General features: G+C 39.5%; 1 protein-coding gene across 1 annotated transcript in view; it reads right to left on the bottom strand.

Annotated features, from left to right (window-relative positions):
- The window catches only part of SNX4 (sorting nexin 4), a 34,426-nt gene that overhangs the window by 7,387 nt on the left and 10,302 nt on the right, over positions 1-16,737 (bottom strand). Inside the window, 7 exon segments of the mRNA XM_065070457.1 lie at positions 2,751-2,816; positions 4,296-4,357; positions 5,883-5,955; positions 10,496-10,551; positions 14,380-14,427; positions 15,535-15,684; positions 15,762-15,900. Of these exon segments, the coding sequence (XP_064926529.1) occupies positions 2,751-2,816; positions 4,296-4,357; positions 5,883-5,955; positions 10,496-10,551; positions 14,380-14,427; positions 15,535-15,684; positions 15,762-15,900 (594 nt within the window).

Raw genomic sequence — 16,737 nt, 5'->3', positions numbered from 1 at the left:
TCAAAGAGCCAGTGGCTGCTTCCAGAGTAACTGGAAGAACGTGAAGCCTGAGGAAGAGTTGTAGACATGCCCATCTCTTCAGGTATGAATTAAGTTTGGAAGCAAGATGAGTTGTTTTGAATCTCTGCAAAATCAAAGACATGGCACACCCAGGAAAAGCCCTACTAGGGCTACTGGTGACAAATAAGCATAACAGATGAAGTGACCAGCAACAGCAGACCAGTTTAGGTAGAGATAAAACAGGCAGAATGCAAATTCACATTAATAAAGTAAAGAAGAAGTACAAACTATTGAAAAATATACTCGGTCTGAAAAAATCCTGCAGCCACACAGGTCATAAGTGGCTTACCCTCTCTATTTTTAAGTTCTTAAGTGCATTAATTTTAGTATAGTGGTTAGATTTCTCAAAGCAGCAGATGGGACATTTCAGTTTCAACTAATTTCTAAGTTTAGAGCAGTGCTAGAGCTCATCTGTGGCAGAACAACTCTCCAAAAAACAAACAAAAAACCCACCAAACAAAACCCCACCTTATCTAGACAGGGTTTTCATAATGACACTAAAGTTTGATTTGAGGAAAAAAATAGTAAGACAAGCTATATTTTGGGCTGCCTAAGCTGAAGTTTAAATACTGGTTTGTCCTAAGCAGGGAGGCAAACCAAGGAAAATCTTAAGGAGAAACACTACAGTGAAGGTACCCAATATGTTTCCACTCTTCATGGGAATAATCAACTAAACCCCTGTTTTAGTTTAGACTGCTTCCACCTGTCACGACAGCCTAATTGATACAGAGATAAAGGACAACTCATTAATAGCACGAAGAACAAAAGTCAAGGGTCTGGTATATTTTTCTTTCATCTTTTAAATGACAGAGTTATAGCCATTCACTCAAGCTTTCTCAGCATAATCATTTTCTATTACTTTAGCAAGCCTCATCCTGTCATACAACACACACCCAGAGGTACTTGGGATGCCTTCTCCAAATACTAAGCAGTTTTAGATCATACTAAACAACAACAACTCAAAAGTTTAAATAAACATCTAGTAATAACCACAGCATATGGAATAGATAGAGAATAATTAAATTAGCCTTGAAGTTTCACATCTATATTAGGCAACCTTTGTGAAATAGCTTTCTGTTGCAATAAACTCCTGTCTAATGTTATGGGAATGGTAACTGGGCTGGTAAGTTGTACCTTCAAGAGAGCCCAGATATGATTCCTACTGGTGGGAGACAGCACGGGTCACTGACCGAGTTTCTGAATCTCACGGCTGCTGCTTCTTGCTTGATCGTCACTAAGAGATTGTTGTACAGAGTGCCAGAGCAGAAGAGACAACAGACAAGGAAAGCTACCTCAGACCCCATGCAGCAATTACAGTTACCCAGAAACTCACTGTCATTGCTCTGGATCTTTAACCCTGACTGTGTCACTGACAGAAACATTAGATATCTCAGGTGTCTGGAGGGGGTTCAGCCCCCTGACTGAGAAGTAAGACCTACTTCTTTCAGCTGGTTACATGTTTGACATCTCAGTGTGGTGTATCTGAACTACTGAAAACCTACTTGTGCTGCCTTAACTCCTCTATATTATACCATGTTTTTGTAATTTAATGTCTGCATACTGTAGTAGTTGCTTATCATTGTATTCCACTTCCACTTCAATTTTCTTCTGAAAGCAGAACACATTCTCCATTTCTTTGTTCTCACCAGAGCCCTCTGTCTGAAAACTATTACAGCATTTTTTGGGTGCAAACCACCATGTCAGCCAAAACACACAAGTGTGAATAAATTATTCAGAGGGGTTTGAATTCTTACAGATGTCATTAAAACATAATTATTCTGAAAAAGATGAGGGCAGAGTTCGGCATGTCTCTTCATACCCTTCCAGTTGACAAGGCATAACACCAAGTACAAGCAGGCAGTAGTACATACATAAATCTGCACTGTAAACTACAGTGGTAACTTCAACAGAAATTACACTATCAGTAAGAAGGCTCCATGAAGACGTGAACAGCTTCCATCTCTTGACAGAGTTGTTACTTATGTGTACTGTGCAATTACAGAAGAGGAATCAGAGCAATGGGAAGTTACACTGTTTCACTTACTATGTATGACTATCTGAAAAGCAGAAAGCACAAGCCCAGAGTACCACTTCTGCGAGCCCTCTGAAGTGCTAGACTCTTATTTTGAAGGCTCTGTTTTGTATACTCTGCCAACTGACTCTAAAGATGCAAGGAGGGAGGATTTTCTACTTTATTACATCCAGTCAGTATTTATTTCAAGACTCTAACATTAGCGTTTCGGTGCTGATTAATTACATTTCTTAACTTTCTGTAATTAAGTCCAAATCTATCTACCATCTACTGCATGGTACAAAACGCTGCTATCAAAACCAAATGGATCTCATCAGGTCTGCAGTACATTAAAGTTGTATTCCACCAGTTTCTGGCATAGTAGCTTAGAAGAAAAACTGGAAGAATTCCAAACACTTCTACAATTTCAAAATAATAATAAAAAAAGAAATCCCTCTGGTTCTCCAGAGACCTTTTGAGCTACTTAATACAGTACATAGATGCTAAAATTGTGCCTGTATCTAAGTCACAGAAACACCCTAAACCTAAAAACAACGCGCCCCCAACTTTCATGGTACTCTACTCATTATGTACTTTGGGATTGAGGGAAAAGAGAGGAAAGAAGCAGAGTTCTACATCTGGCTTACATCAAACTATCAGATATTCAGTCAGTACTCACACATCCATGTGGTGGCCAGCACTCTGCAAACCATCCCCCATCTCCTTTTCTATTGCGCTCCACTCACTGTAGGAAAAACAAACGAGAAACAACATCACACATGAAGGGTAAGGAAGTTAATAAGCTGCATCCTGTATATAGTTTCTTTCCAGGTGACACCTGAATAGAAATTGCCTCAAAGCCTGGCTTAGCCAACCTCTTTTCTTCCTCTTAAGCAGCAACAGTGACAATGCGGCAAGGAGATTTTCAACACAATTGTCCCTGCCACCTAAACTCATCCTCACAAATATACTGATTTTTTGGGATTGGTTTGGACCAGAAGAGTCATTTAAATAGATACAATTCAATTTAAAAACAAAAACACACACATAAAACCAACACAACACTAACATTAAACAGGGAAAGAAAAAGAGGGAACTTTCTAAACCAGAATTTGGTCTAACATGCTCAACAAGAAGAAACTAAGCTTTCCAGACTCACAACACATCAGATAGAAGCCTTTCATTCCGAAAACCAGAAGGTGAGATTTGACATTTGCAAGCATTTTACTGCTCCTGAAACTCTTTCCTGTATGTCATTTTCTATTTTCATAGTAAATTGCTGTTGAGTTCTTATTCATTAAAAAATAACTTGCAATCCTCTCATTACTGCAACTACCTATTCACATTAGGGAGATCATTTAGATAGAGACGGAAACAGAACTGCAATAAAGATCGCAAGAGCCTTGTTCTGGCCATCAAGTATGTACACGGCAATTTTAATGGTGTTCTCAGCTTTGTGAAACCTTATGAGATGTCTTAGTTACCAGAATTACGCCCACCACTCTTTTTACAAGAAAAAAGGGACAAGTCCCCTTATATTTCACATAATTTATGTCTAATGCATCTATTCCGTCGTTCACTTTTTCATAAACATTCCACTCCGCTGATGTTGACATTTGTTTGTCTTTGTGTTATTACAGAACTACACCTAATTTCACTTTAAAACCCCCAACAAGAAAGACATCTGCAATCCATTAACCCTGAGAATTAAATTTAGCACTTGAACAGTGTGTAGAAGCAGGAGGTTTCCCTTAACCAGAAGTTTAGATTCTTTAATTCTCCAGTGAGATGGAAAACTGGAGCACGCAATTCACTCATAAATCAAAAAAACATTGGCAAATTCACTTTAAAAATAACAGATATAGTTGTTGATTTTTAATCCTTAAAAGTACCTAGAAGCTTTTCAGAGACAACTGCATGAAAATAGGCAGCAAGTTACTCTCTGAAGATACAGAATGCCAATGTAAGACCAAAAGCCCCAAGGGTCTGAAACACAAAACAAAAAGCTAAAATCTTCCACTTGAAACTAAGCTCGGCAGATCTGGAGATCGCTGTATCCGACACAGAAAACTCATTTGAACTGCAACGTGAAGTTTTTCAAGGCAGGCATTTAAATGTTTCGGATATACTTTTCAAAAGCATAACAACATAACCAACAAATCCCCTACTCTATATACACACATCTCTCCTATGTACATATTTAAAAAAATGGATTAACTCTTACCTGAATACTCTTCCATAGTTGCCATGGACTTTATAGACACCATAGAGCCGGTCTGCTACCCTCTAAAAACAGAGTCAATTTTTGGTCATCAATTTTAAGTGCAATTCCTTTGTGAAAACCATATACAAACTTCAAGATAAAGCCTTAATGTTTTTATACAGATAAACAAGGTTAAGCCTAAATCTAATCTAAGCCACTACTGAAGGAAAAAATCAACAGCATTAAGTCTTTGAAGACTGAAGACACAGTCAATGCTATATTGAAAAGTAACATTTCACATATTTCTTTGGAGGTGCCCATGTATAAGATACATCTATGAAGATCACAAATCATCAAGTTACCTTCAGTTTTTGAAAACCAGATGTAAGGCACACTCTCCTTCACCCAAATAATGCCAAATTTATATACACACTTGCTTATTTAACATAAAGATAGCAAAACAAAAGTCCATCCTGACACCAAGAATGTAGGGAAAGCTTCAGCAAAACTGTAACAAGTGACTTGATTTTTCCATCCAGCTCAGTAAAACAAAGGAAATAAGCTATATCCATTGCAGAACTTACTGCTCAAGCTAGATATGTCATTTCAGCTGTTTGGAGAGTCAGTGCCCGCTGCAGCCAGTGCTACAACACTGGCAACATCCTCAGAAGAAGGGACCACATGTACACTCTGAAGAGTGACTTGTAATCCAGATAATGCCCTTGTAACTGTGACGTACCAATGAATGAGACTGAAGCTCGGTAAGCGTTACCATTATTGGTCTGTCAAAGCAGTAAAAAGGAAACAAATTGCCCAACAGATCTCATGCACATATTGCCCTGAGTAAAAGTCACTGTCAGGACAACACCAGTGATTAATCCTCTCAAGAACCTCAGCTCAACAGAGCAATCAGTTACTGTCCTCTACGCCGCACAGTTTCCATCAAAAATTAAATCCCTGTTGAACATACTAAAAAGCAGGATCATGCTCCTCATTATTGGAATTGTAATTTCCCATTTCCTTTTTGTGGCTTTAAAAAAACCAACAACTTCCATTCTCAACCCATAGAATATCTTGACGCATGACATAATTGTTCTCGTAGTTAGAAAGAACATTATTCACTACAGAGCAAAGAACAAGCCAAAGAAAGAAAAAGCATGCTGGGAAGCACACACGATTCATACTACAAGCTGTGGAAAACTAAGTATTATATGTCTGACCAGAAAACAGTGTTTTGGGGCCCTTCCCAGCCCAGACATGCAGCAAAAGCAACTTGTCTGCTGAGCAGAGAAAAGCAGCTATCTTGATTCACTTTAAAACACCTTCCTCCAATATGTGACCATCAGGGGAGCGGGCAGATTAGCAACATGTATATGTTTGCTCCTCTGATGACTGTCAAACTTGACCATAACATTGGGAATTCTTCCCCTCCCCAAATCTGTACTAAATCAACACCTCCTCCTCGCCACCTCCTGCTCCAGAGCCAGACTCCTCAGGCAAAACTGCCCTTACTCTAGAGCAGATACACCAGTTCTCTTGACTGAACAAGAAATACTGCCTCGGAAATGAATTATACTGTTTGTCACGACACACATGGGAAATACTTACAGCTCTCACTCGCAGAAGGTGTGATATGACAGACTGCAGTTCATCGCTATAGTGTTTTAGTTCAGTAAATCTCCTGGGAGCAGGAAACAGATAGTACATCATTAGGCATCATGAAAGCAAGTGTGACAGAACGTCAGATAGAGCCACAATGCCACAGCCAGCGAGACACAGCATGAATTATGCTGAGGTGGAATTATCTGAAGACTCCTAAAAGAGTGACTGCAGAGTTTAATTTCCCTAAAGTGAACAACCCAACACTTGCATAACATTTTTTATGTAAATGGAAGTTTAGAACTGTCATTTAAGGAATTTAAGAGATACATTTGTATGAACTACAAGTAGTTAACTGAAATTATTACATAATTGTATCAGCTTTTTTAAAAAATAGGATTTACAAAAGCAAGCGTGAGTCAACAGGAAAGAATAGGAAAGCTTCAAATAAGTACAAAGCTAAAGTCTGCTGAAGCATACATATTTCTTAACAAAAATGTATTAATATTTCTGTCCTGACAAAGCTACTTCACTTTCAAGCTGCCAGCCAGCCAGTTTTTAATACAGCCTTTCAGAAGTTCACAGAATCACTCACAATTACCACAGTTCCCCTAAGGCTAAGCCTTACGGTAACTGGAACTAGTTACACACAAAACCCCACACAGACCTGTACCTGCACAAGAGCCACACAAGGCTAAAAGCGACCAAGTTACTCCAGCTTAGTGAAGCACCAGTCACCTCTGCAAGGGACACACAGGCTGCTGGCCTGCCACTGCTGAAGGAAAGAGGCCTTTTATCCACCACCCTAGTTAAGCCTTGGTGGTAGTTTAAGTCAATATATTTAGCTCGTGCTCATGACAAGGCTGGATCGGTTGCCACAGCTTTGCTAGTGACAGGTAACCAACTAAGCCACTGCAACAGCCTCTTCCATACACACAAACCCTCCCTGCTACACACAAGTCTGACTGGTGACCTACTTCAGTGCACAGCAATGTTGTATTTCATCCAGAGGGGAAGCCACAAACAGCTTTACCTAAATTACTGAACAATGATCTGAAAATAAACAGACACAGAAGAACACACCTCAAATTAAGGAACGGGAGAATGAGATTAGCCTTCCAGGTTGATGTCCAAGCATTAAAACCTTCAGCCCTCCCTTCCACAGCAGGCACACAGTCAGGCTTTGTGTTTCAGAACAGTTTTACCTGAAAGGTCTTACTGAAACAAGTCAGGTCACTTGTTCTGTGTGACCAAGTACAAAATTCCAGGGTTTTTCATTTAACACCTCTTCTTCCCCTGCCAGGAAGTCTTCCCCTAAAATATCCTCCTCCTCACATTCAGGAAGAAGGAGCTTTATTACCATTTCTAATATTTTTGATCTCCAAGGAGCATCTTTTATAAGATTATGACACACACCGGGTTAAAGTACATGAAAAGATTTAAAAGCCAGTAGAGAAAGTGTATGGGATAAAACCAGTCATTGAGCTGCACAGTGGGGTTTAGCGAGCAATCATTTCAGTTTACACTTTATAAAATATGCACTCGGGCTGCATGTTGGACAGCTGCAGACATGCACAGTGAAGATATTTGAAATAATTGAACTAAAAACAAAAGATTAAAGAGCATGCCTTCAGCTCGGGAAGACTCCTCTTTCCACTCCAGAAATTCATAATGAAAAGTTTTATTTATCCTGTTTTGAGGCAAGAAAACATCCAGGAATGCCGTACTCCCCAAAGGCAAGAGTCAGGAACCTAAGAGAACTTCCAGTATCCTGGACCCCGGCAGCAATACATCTTCTCCTGTGCCAGTTCCTCCTCCATATAATAATAATTAATAATTTTGTTAATTATAATAATTAACAAAGTCACCACTTCAGAACCAAGCTGTCTTTATTGTCTCAGAAAAACAAACCAAAGTGATGCTATTTTTTGCCTGATCTTTCATGAAGATTCAAAATTTTACAAATATAATCTTTCAGAAAAAAGGGGTTTTAAGAAACTAGTGGTGTTGCAGATCAAAGGTTTATTTCTCAAGTATTTGCTTAAGTCCTACTCATTGCTCACATACAGAAATTACATAATTAAAGTAATTTCAAAGTGAGTTTGGTGAGGCACACCAAGGGTTGTTTATTTCCTAGTGGATCATAACAACTAAAGTGTGAAACGAGACAGTTTTTATACCCAGTAACTGAAGCAAGCCCAGTGCTTTTCCATTGGTTTTACTGATTCTGCAACATTGCCAGTCTAAAGATTTAATTGAGCTGTTTAACTGTCTTCAGACAAATGAAGAACTGATCAGGTCACATTTCTGTAGGAACATCACTACGTTTCTTCTCAAAAATCTCTTTTATGGTAACAGCAAAGAAAAGGTTATTTCTAGGAGACAGTATTTCAGTATCAGTTATCTACTTTGTGCGTTTTGCTCAGCAGAACTCCTTCCTACACCAGGAAGGGCAGCACCATTGTCCTGTTTTGTGAAGGAAGGTATCAACACTACAAGAAAGGAAGAGTTTACTAAAGAACAAGCCACTTGACAACCAACCAGACAAATAAACAAAAACAAAAAACACAAGCCAAAGTTACTCTTGTTTAAATTCTGGCTTAGGAAAGGATTTAGTGTCTTCTAGAGAAACTTTTCACCAAGAAGAAAGCTACTGGTCTGATTACAGCACAGAAGGAGCACAACAGGATGGGCATCATGAGGCTGAATTAGAGAGGGCTGCAGTAGATACAAATTTACCTCTGAGTATCAGAATATCACATTTTTATCACTATATAAAATACCATCATTAATTGCTTCCCATAAGAGAAGGTTTAGTTTCCAGTCTATATTGAAATATTAGCAGCATTGTTTCAGCTGTTTAAAGCCCCTCAGGCTGCTCTAAGCTGACAGGTGCAGCTCCACAGCACTGCAAGGCAATCTGGACAGGGAGCTGCAGCTCTTCTTCACCTGAACCCTTCCTGGTCCAGCAACTTGAAAGCCTACACTCCCCACAGCGGTCACATCTCTGGTTTCAGCAAGGTGAGCTTGCTCAACACACTTTACCAGCCAGTCACACAAGCACCAAAGGTAACTGACAGGTAAAGTGTCAGATTCCAGGCAGCTTGAGCATTAAGCATGCTGGGCAGAGCAGGGCACTATCCTGCCTGTTAGAGCTGCACACACCATACTAAATGCTCTCCAGGAATTAAAAAAAGTTATGCTCATCAGTTATTTATTAAACAACTTGTATGCAAAAGTTCAATTTGGAAGCTATGTAGCTGGCAGAATACAATAGAAAGCATGTGCCAGATCTCTTCAGTGCTGTGAAATCTCTATTGAGAGACAGATACTCAGGGACTGGTTTGGTTACAAGCCCTTCCTCATGTTTTCCTTGTATTAACTCTTTTCCTGCTTTTTACCAAGCCACTTCTCACAACAGGTTTGCTTTCCAAAACATTAAGTTAACTCAAAAGATAACAGTATATTCCTCACCTCAGCCTTAACCAGTCTTGCCCACCTATGCCTACAGGCAGAGGCCTAGCTAAGTCTCCCTGCTGTGAAAGCAGAAAAGGCTTAAGTCCAAGCTACAGATGAAGACTGAGGATGAAGCATTCAAATAAGGGACCAATTTCACCTGTAGCTACTGAGAGAATTGCTGTCTTTTGATATCACTGGTGACTGTTATCTCATATTAAACCCCAGCTAAAAGCTTCCTTGCTGCCACAGAAGGCTGCAAAAGCAAACAATAAAAAAAGAGGGAGTGCACCAATTTACAGATAAGAGGTACAGAAAGGTATGTACCCTCTCACATCCTTAATACAATACCCATAAAGGCTAGAGAAGTACAAAGGGAGCAGGCAAGAGAAAGCACTCAGGTCATTCCCTAAACAGCATCTCCTATTGCCACTGTGGGACAGCAGATGAACCCCAAAGGGCATTTCATACAGGTCTCTATGGCTTATAGTTGGCAAACCGCAACATCTCTTCACCCTCTTCCTGCACACTGATGTTTCTAACTATCACAGAAGTAGAAACTCTAATTTTACCCTTCTCACATCACCTAGGGTGTGATGAATGTTCCACTACGTACCCTGACAACTCTGATCATCTTTTTGATCTAGCCAGTTGCTCTAGTGCCTGTCCCAGAGCTTCTTAAACTGCAATAGGGCTGAACTGACCTCCGGGATTCCAAAAGCACCTGTGAAGAATGGCACCTTGAAGAGAACTCTGAACCGAAACATCAGGGTGCATCATCCAGAATTGCACACTAGTCGATTTTGGGAAGACCTACTATATATCTGTACTCTGTTCACACTTGCAAAGATTTCTTTACAAACAAATATTAAGAGGTTCTTCTTCAGAGTCAGTTTTCATGTAACCCTTCCTTTTAATCCAGCTAAAATGGAAGACCCATTTTGCATAAAGCTATGGCATTTTTCTGAATGTTTCCTACTCCTAGGCACAGGATTTATCAGATCTTTTCACACTACCTCCTTATTGGGATTCTTTTAACATCTGAAGTGCAGGGAGATAATTTTTCTTTTCTGAACTTACTCTAAAGATATAGAATATTCTGTCATCTGAAGTTACGGTTTTAAGTGAAAAAGGGAAAACACAGGAAGAAGGATGTAGAATCTTACTTGTCTGGGTTTTTCACTCTGAACGTCGCATTAAGAGCTTTTAATCTGGAATCTGCCTGAAAAAAGGGGAAAAAACACATTTCGTTAATTTAATGCAATTAAATTTCAGTGACAAAAATCTCAGCCTTCTGGCAACACCATTAGAAAAAAGTTCTGCCTACCTGGCATATTTAATCCTTCAAGCATCGAACAAGTAGCTGCCCTGCATGTCTGAATTTTTTTCATTAAAAAGTAAAAAAAAAAGCCCACTAAGCTATTTTTGTGAACTAGGGTGTAAACAGTATCAACTAAATTAAGCTGGTATAATCCAAATCCCACAAAAATAGTCCCTTCCTAAAACGTTACACAAATCACAGAGTTAAGATACACAACCCTACATTCCTTTTAGATGAAGCAATTGGGTAACATAAGACCACATGGACAAACTATTTTATATTTTTCAAACCAAAATAAAACTAGTGGCAGAGTGACCTCTATATGCTCTTTATTACCAGGAACATTTCCCCAGTGAAATCAAAATCTTATATGTGGTGTTCTCTTTATTTTATGACTTGCTTTACAGAAAATATGTAATTTGTATATCAGAATAGAGGCATTCTTAATGCAATGTTATTTTCTATAACAGAGCATATATAAGTCTCTAAAGTTCAATACCTAATTAAAAAGGTAGTTGGCTACTTTGAGATGCTGGTTTACCAATGACTGCAACAGCAGTATGGAACCTCTCTAAGGAGGTGGGTTTGGTTTAATTGAACATTAAACTGCCCAATGGGTATTGACTCCAACACAGATTAGATATCCCAGCCTCACGCACAGAGGACCTGTATCACCACAACTTCTAATTTCTGTATGGCATTTTCCACACAGCTCACTTCGGGCTCATGTATACTGCATGAAAACTCCAACCCCAGGGAAATGGCTGGAGCTTACTTATGATGAAAACATCCCTCTTTTCAGGGAAAGAAAAATAAACACATCTTGTGGGGTGTATAGATTTCCTACAGTGTTCTCTTTGAGCCAGACTGTGCCACAACTGCTGGCAGCCAGTTACTTCACCATATTTGTTAGTGCTGGTGTATGACACAGGAATATTTTGTGCATTGTTACAACCAACTCTGAGCCTGAAGAGCTATTTTGAATTTGACACTAAGGGAAACACAGTGTTTTCCCAAACTAAGACCAGAGTCCTTCCTTTAGGACCCTTGCAATAGCTTCTGCAGATGCGACAGGCACAGTTTGAGACTGTTTCACCTCCCATGGCATTGGGGCTGAGCAGAAGATCCCATATTTGAGTATCACTGCAAGTTCCTTTCACCTCCATATCTGGAGGACACTTAGGAAAGCATTTAAATTGACAGAAAAGCAGCTTTTGTCTTGCAACTAGGATGAGAGGTACTGATGGAAATCTTGCTAACTTTAGCTGTCCTCTAATCACTAAACCACCAACACAAAACAATCTATAAACCCAATGTAAGTGAATGAAACCTGCAAGACTGACTGATATTGGAAAAAAACAGGTGCATTGTCACTGCCCCACACAGCGCTCCTTCAGGAATATTTTGCAAAGGGAAGACATGGGGAAGCGTGTCTAGGACAGCACAAGGAACACAAAACACTGCAGTAACCACAAGTCCCAGCCTTTAGGATAATTCAGAGTGCTCCATGGGTTTATATGGCCTTAGACCTCCACTGCTACAGTCCAACAAGTCATTACACAAGCCAGGTTGATTCCAAGCCGTGCAGACACACCTACATGTACTCCTCACACATTTCTCACAGTACAAACAGCACCTGGGTATACTGACTTTAAATCAGAGTCCTTCCCTTTAAGTAGCTATTTCACAAAATACTGTACTTATATTCAAACAGCAGGCAGCAAAGCCATTTGAGTTTGTTGGGACAGCACACACATTCAAGAGGTTACACTTGAAAAGGATCACTTCCTACATTACATTTCCAGGGCAAGTTTCTGCCTTTTGTTACAGACACACATAGTGCTCTGAAGGAAGAGTTCAGCAGTACACAAGCACTCTCAGGCAGGAACCAAGATTCTGCCAATGCTCAGCTATCTAAGTAGAGTTATTTCCTTCTTGCCATTAACAGCACAGTAACTCCCACACATCACTTTCGAGCATTTGCACCAGAGTTACACTGCTAGGAAAACAGTTGTCCAGTCTTAAACTTGATTTAAGGGTAATACACACAAGCATTTTAGAGATGAACTCCCCATCAAATGATGTACAGCCGAGGAGTTTTCAGACAACTAACTCCTACTATGATCCTACAATCATTTAAGTAGACTAAAGATGGGAATTTTCTCCTTCCTAAACAAAGGGCTAAAATCCCAAGCAAAAAAATCCCTTAAAAAACAAAATTAAGTGCTGGAGGCAGAAGGGAGGAGAGGCATGATTTAATCATACAGTTGGCAGAGTAAACAAAGTCTCCAACATCAACATTCAACTATAACATGCTACACTGCATTAATGCCTAATTTAAAGTTTAGTTAGCCGGGTTCAAGCCCTTTGGGACAAAAGACACATCCTGCTTTAATGCATTAGCAGCAGCATGTAAACCAGTGGTCTGGTTCTAGTCTAAAACATGTAGTGAACAGGGGTTTGTTCTCCTATGTAGTGCTAAGTAACCTTCAATCTTGAGGGGTTTATACTTCAGATGTTGAATAAAGAGAAGATGTCCTTTCCTTTTACAAAAAGTTATTTTTCTCTACTAAGAAAACAGGAACTGTTGAAACGAAACTACACATGTGATCAAATCTAGAAGGAAAACAGGACTTGCTCATCTCTCATTTAATCTACTATATGGTTTCAGGTAGGCAAATATTCTCAGCATTCTGCTATGAGTTTTATTTTATGCACACGTCACTGTGTGCACTCCTGAACATACCCTGCCAGTAAAAACCTTCTGAACTCTTACAGAGTAAGTTGAAATAAAGATGTGTTGACTAGGAAAATACAGCTTGAGAGCTTTACATTTTTTATATTATGAATACTAGCAATATACAAGCCCTAGCACGATGAAAGAGAATTACTGTCAACTTAAGTTACCAACATCAAGTGTCAGTATCAAAGCCCCTTGGACACTGAGGATCAGAACACCAGTGATTTTCTTTAGCTCTTACTATTCAAAATAATTCTTCATAATCGACCTAGTTTTCAGTTGTGATTTCATGAGAGTTGACCACATTACAATGAAACAAAAGCTCAGTGTTTGTCCCCAGTGTTCTCCAGACACAGCCCAGCAATCTATCAGCTTCTCACAGATTCCTGTCCTGTACAGACACACAACCTTTGATGATTTATTCCTGCAAGTGTTCCATCAGTTTACCCAGCCACAGCCTCACTGATGTCAATGGGGATAGTACAAGACACATTCTGTTACAAAGCTAAGGGGCACCAAATCCAACTGCCTTGGTCCCTTTCAGTAACTTATCCTTGGAGATAAGTCCTACAATTCAGACCCCTTTGCTTGCCTTTTTTTCTTTTGACATCTTGTACCTTTTACCAGGCTAAATTTGGCATCCATCTTTAAAACAATGCTAATATAAATTGACAACATACAAAAGCACTACTATGGGCTCAAGTTCATTAAAGCTTAAAGCATCACAATTCTACATTACTGCCAGAATTACAAGGTTGAGCATCAAACATAGGTACATATTAACAAGCCTCCTAGAGAACTTCACAACTGAAGCCTTCCCTATTACATGCTACGGACACCACTGTTTTTTTGTAGTTACAAGTATACATAAAGCAATGCCTCTAACTCATTCTAACAGCAAACAGCCCTTCAAAATAATAGCCTAAAACACATTTGCTGGAGTATTTCTGTGTCACAGCAGTCTTGAGACAAACAATTACAGTAATTACCTTTAACTGAAATCCAGTCTCATTCACCATTTCTTTCCATCCACCTTCCTAAAAACACAGGAAAAGAACGTTGAGTAAGAGTTACTTAAGAGTGCCACAGCTTTTGCAAGCCCCTGTATCAGTCCCTACATCACAAGACCTTCTCCAGTAAGCCTGGTTTCTGCCTCGGCTACCTTCTCCACAACTTTCCAAAAATCTGGGTTAAAAATAGCATGTCATTATGTTGTGTTTGCATACTAACCTCCCCCCAAAAAACTGTCTCTGCACTACTCAATTACCTCATTCTATCAACTGGGGGCAGGAGCCACACAGCTTTGTCTGAAGAAGGAGCTCAGCTCTTTAGGAATAAGAGTAGTAACCATCTATTGCCTATTAGATCAGCAGCAGCTCCAAGGACCTTTGCAGGCTGAGGCAGAAAGCACACAGAAAACACACAGGTCGCAGCTGTTTACAGTGCACATGCAGTCACCTCGCTCACGTGTAGTTGGTTGTCCCCTGTTGCCAGTTCCCATACACTGGTTCATCTACATGCTATACTGTGTGGCAGTAAACATACCTGCAGAGGCCACTACTTGGGAATCTCTCAAAGCACAGAAAAAAAGACATCCAACATCTCCTGAAGTTCAAAACCACAGAATGCAATACTTTAGCTGACAATTGGATCACAACTTTCGTGACAACATACTGTAGTGGTTTTGGACCACGACACATACAAATGGATCACGAGTCAAACCGCAAAGCTAAAGAAACCATGGATATTCAAAAAGTGAATTGGAAGCCAGTACTGTCTCTACAGCCAGCGGTACAGCATACTAACTATTATATTTCAGCTTTAGTCCTAGGGAAGCTTTCCCAACCAATACACATTAAGTTCCCAATATGCTGTTCCAAAGAGGTGGAAATTCTCTCTTCGGAACCTTAGAACTAGACTGGAAAAATGCCATAAGGTACTTCAGAAGCCCTGTTGTACAACCGCAGTGGGCTGTTAAAGTCTTCAGATGGACTTGTCCACCTGAAGTTCACTCACATTGTCTATCCTTCTTCTAGACACAGAACAAGCTGTGGGTCAATGGCAGGGAAGAGGAGTAAAAAGACATCATCTTAAATAAATAATTGCTAATGAATGTATTTAGAAAGCACAACATTTTACTATACCTGTGTCAAAAATGAATAAAAGATTTTGTCTTGGCAAAGAACAGGATGCGAAGCCACACGTAACAAGAAGTTTTCCAAACCAATTCTTCTTCTTTCCACAAAGTCTGGATCCATATTATCTGCTGATAGCTTATGCCAAACAAAGTCAGCCTATTTAAACAGAAGAGTGTTAATAGCAAATAAATAGCAAACAAGACAAAGCAAGCTGCAGCCTCAGCTTTCCTTACCCTTTTTTCTGGCAAAGGGGGGACAACAATATGTGGATAGGTGACCGACAAATAATTCCTCAGTAACTCAAATTCACTGTAACGTCGCCACAGGGAGTCCACTGGGGCACACTGTCCCTCACTCTGGGGCTCAACAGCTCTGAAACATGAAACAGCAAATTCAAGCATTAGTAAGCTATCAACTCCTTCCTCATACCATCAGTACAATTATAGCAGAGGTCCTGAAAATAGTTACCCAGTAATGATTACCGCATAACTTGCCTATAATCTAAAGTAACCTTAATTAATTTCACATCCATATATTCATTTAAAAAATATTTCTGATTTCTGCCTGATAGCATGCTTTATTTTTTTCAGAAACACAAGCAAAGTCAACACATTTTCATCACACCACAAACAAGCAGGTAGATCACAGTCAAGTAAAGAGCCACACAAGTGACTTAGCTCATGACACTACAGAATTAGACATATTTGTCTTGGAACAATATCAGGTTTCAAGCTAGCAGAATTTCCTAAGGCAGCTGAAGGATACAGAGTATTACAAGAAAGAATTTACTATTCAATGGGAAAGTCTTCACTTCAGAGGATAAAATTTGTCTTGTCTGCAACAGCTAGAATAGTTTAAAATCTACACTTTAATATTTAGAAATTCTAAAGGATGTTTTCACAAATTTCAAAGCATCTCCAGTTTTCTGGGTTCAAAGTGATATCTTTGAATAGTTAAGGACTACAGACATAGTTTAACAAACTAGCTAAAGATAGAGTAAGCAGGTACAAAACTGATGCATCTGAAAAAGTTATTGAAAACTTAAAGCAAACATCACCAAGCAACGTGATCTCTCTCAGCGCCTCCCTGAACACCAGATACTCCAAGCTCATCATCACCTTCATGGCCCTTCACTAGACTTGCTTTTCTATGTCTACTTGTACTGCGGAACCCAGAACTACAAGTACTTAACTCATATGGTACTCAGAA

Source organism: Columba livia, chromosome 7 (assembly GCF_036013475.1).
Source record: "Columba livia isolate bColLiv1 breed racing homer chromosome 7, bColLiv1.pat.W.v2, whole genome shotgun sequence".
NCBI lineage: Eukaryota > Metazoa > Chordata > Aves > Columbiformes > Columbidae > Columba > Columba livia.
This window is presented reverse-complemented; position numbering and strand designations above follow the sequence as displayed.